Genomic DNA, 2,324 nt, shown 5'->3' on the forward strand with positions numbered 1-2,324 from the left:
AAAAAAAGCCAATTGTTTTGCAGCTGGTGGCATGGGCAAGGGGGGTCCCCAGGCAGTAAACTCCCGGCGGGTGGGCTGAGGGCTAGGGCTGAGCGTTGGGTGGGTCTCCCGTTCCCTGTGCTCCCCTGCACAGCAACCTCCCTCCCGGGCTCTGGGGCAGCCTCAGGAGGGGCAGGGTGGGAGGGGCTGTTGCAGCTGTTCACTTGGGCAGCACGTCAGAGGACTCGGACACCAGCCTCCCATCGCGGGTCTCAATCTCCTTCACAACCACGGCCTTGGTGGAGCTGGTGCGGCTGAAGGTGGAGCCCGCGCCAGAACCAAAGCTGGAGCCCAGGCCGTAGCTGAGGCCGGGGCTTGTGAGGCCCCCATAGGCAGAGCTCAGACCACCTGCATAGCCGCTGGTGGTCTTCGTGCGGATACTCATGTTCTGCATCCCAGACTCCAGCCGGCTCTCCTCGCCCTCCAGTAGCTTGCGGTAGGTGGCGATCTCGATGTCCAGGGCCAGTTTGACATTCATCAGCTCCTGGTAGTCACGCAGCTGCCGTGCCATGTCCTGCTTGGCCTTCTGCAGGGCTTCCTCCAGCTGCTGCTGCTTGGTACGAGCATCCTTGAGTGCCTGCTCCCCGCGATGCTCAGCATCTATAATGGTGGCCTCCAGGGAAGCCCTCTGGCCTTTGTGGACCTCAATCTCGGCCTGGAGCCGGCTGATGTTCCAGTTCATCTTGGAGATCTCAGTCTTCGTACGCCGCAGGTCATCCCCGTGCTTCCCAGCCAGCTTCTGCAGCTCCTCATACTTGATCTGGTATACGTTCTCTGCCTCAGCCTGGCTGCGGTTGGCGATCTCCTCGTACTGCGCCTTGACCTCAGCGATGATGCTATCCATGTCCAGGGAGCGGCTGTTGTCCATGGACAGCACCACAGAGGTGTCGGAGATCTGGGACTGCAGCTCCCGGATCTCCTCTTCATGCAGCTGCCTGAGGAAGTTGATCTCGTCAGTCAGTCCTTCCAGGCGAGACTCCAGCTCTACCTTGTTCATGTAAGCTTCATCCACATCCTTCTTGATGAGGATAAATTCATTCTCCATCTCCGTACGCTTATTGATCTCATCCTCATACCTGTTCTTGAAGTCCTCCACCAGCCCCTGCATGCTGCCAAGCTCAGCCTCCAGCTTCAGCTTCTCCTGGCCCAGAGTCTCCAGCTGCCGCCTCAGGTTGTTCATGTAGCTCTCAAACATGTTGTCCATGTTGCTCCGAGCCGTTTTCTGCTGCTGCAGGAGGCTCCACTTGGTCTCCAGCATCTTGTTCTGCTGCTCCAGGAACCGCACCTTGTCGATGAAAGAAGCAAACTTGTTGTTGAGGGTCTTGATCTGCTCCTTCTCCTGGGTACGCACGGCCTGGATGTTGGGGTCCATGTCCGGCTTAATGGGGTTCAGCAGGCTCTGGTTGACGGTGACGGCCGTGATGCCTCCCGGGCCTATGCCGCTGGCCCCCGCATAGCCTGCACCCAGGCCACCGCGGAAGCCAGTGCTGCTCACTCGGGAGAAGCTCGAGGAGCTCGAGCAGGCACTGGGCCCACTCGTGAAGGAGCGGCTGCTGAAGGCCCCGGGGCCAGAGGTGGACACCCTGGAGGACTTCTGGGTCACCCTGATGGACATGGTGGAGGCAGGAGTGGAGGCAGGAGGGCTGAACCAGGGAGAGATTCCAGAGGAGCTGAGAAGCTGCTGCTTCCCAACTGCACTCTTACGCTTCACCCGTGAGTTTGGCAGAGAGTTCCTGCAAGGGCAGTTTTTCTACACAGCCTTACCAATTAGAGGCTTCTGATGCTGTTCCCCTGGCCTTCATTAGTTTAATTTTATATCGAAGCAAGCATCATCGCCATAGAGAAATAGCACACGTGACATATGGAAATACAATACAGAGCATTGCGGCCACTGCCTGTCTACCAAACCCCCGGGCCCTCACTGATGCACCCTTCCAGCAGCCTTTGCTTCAGCCCTCCTCAGCTCCTTGCCAGGCTTCAGAGAGGACGGGCCCTGCTTGTTTGGAAACTCCAGTGGCTCGTTGTGTGGCTTGGGGAATGGCCACTCTCTCTGGTCCTTAGTCTTCTGGTCTGCAGTATGTACAGGGAGGGCTTTAGGTGACCTGAGAGGCCCTGCCACCTTTCTTTTTGTGTAATTTTAGCCTGGGGTGGTCCTTTAGGACACTTTTAGCTCCTGATCTGAGGATAGGCACGGTGGCAGGGGTTCAGACAAAGGCCAGGATGCCAGGTTCTGTGTCTGCTCTGCCAGTGACATGCTTGAGCAATTCCTTCCTTCCTTCCTCTTT

At 57.9% G+C, this 2,324-nt stretch overlaps 1 protein-coding gene across 1 annotated transcript; it reads right to left on the bottom strand.

The window, feature by feature from the left end:
• Positions 1-71: 71 nt before the first annotated feature.
• LOC108293564 (keratin, type II cytoskeletal 8-like) lies at positions 72-1,698 on the bottom strand. The gene has a single exon (XM_037733622.1). The coding sequence runs from the start codon at positions 1,652-1,654 to the stop codon at positions 200-202; it is 1,455 nt and encodes a 484-aa protein (XP_037589550.1). The 5' UTR covers positions 1,655-1,698; the 3' UTR covers positions 72-199.
• Positions 1,699-2,324: the final 626 nt, after the last annotated feature.

The sequence above is a fragment of the Cebus imitator genome, unplaced genomic scaffold, assembly GCF_001604975.1.
Source record: "Cebus imitator isolate Cc_AM_T3 unplaced genomic scaffold, Cebus_imitator-1.0 Scaffold540, whole genome shotgun sequence".
Lineage (NCBI taxonomy): Eukaryota > Metazoa > Chordata > Mammalia > Primates > Cebidae > Cebus > Cebus imitator.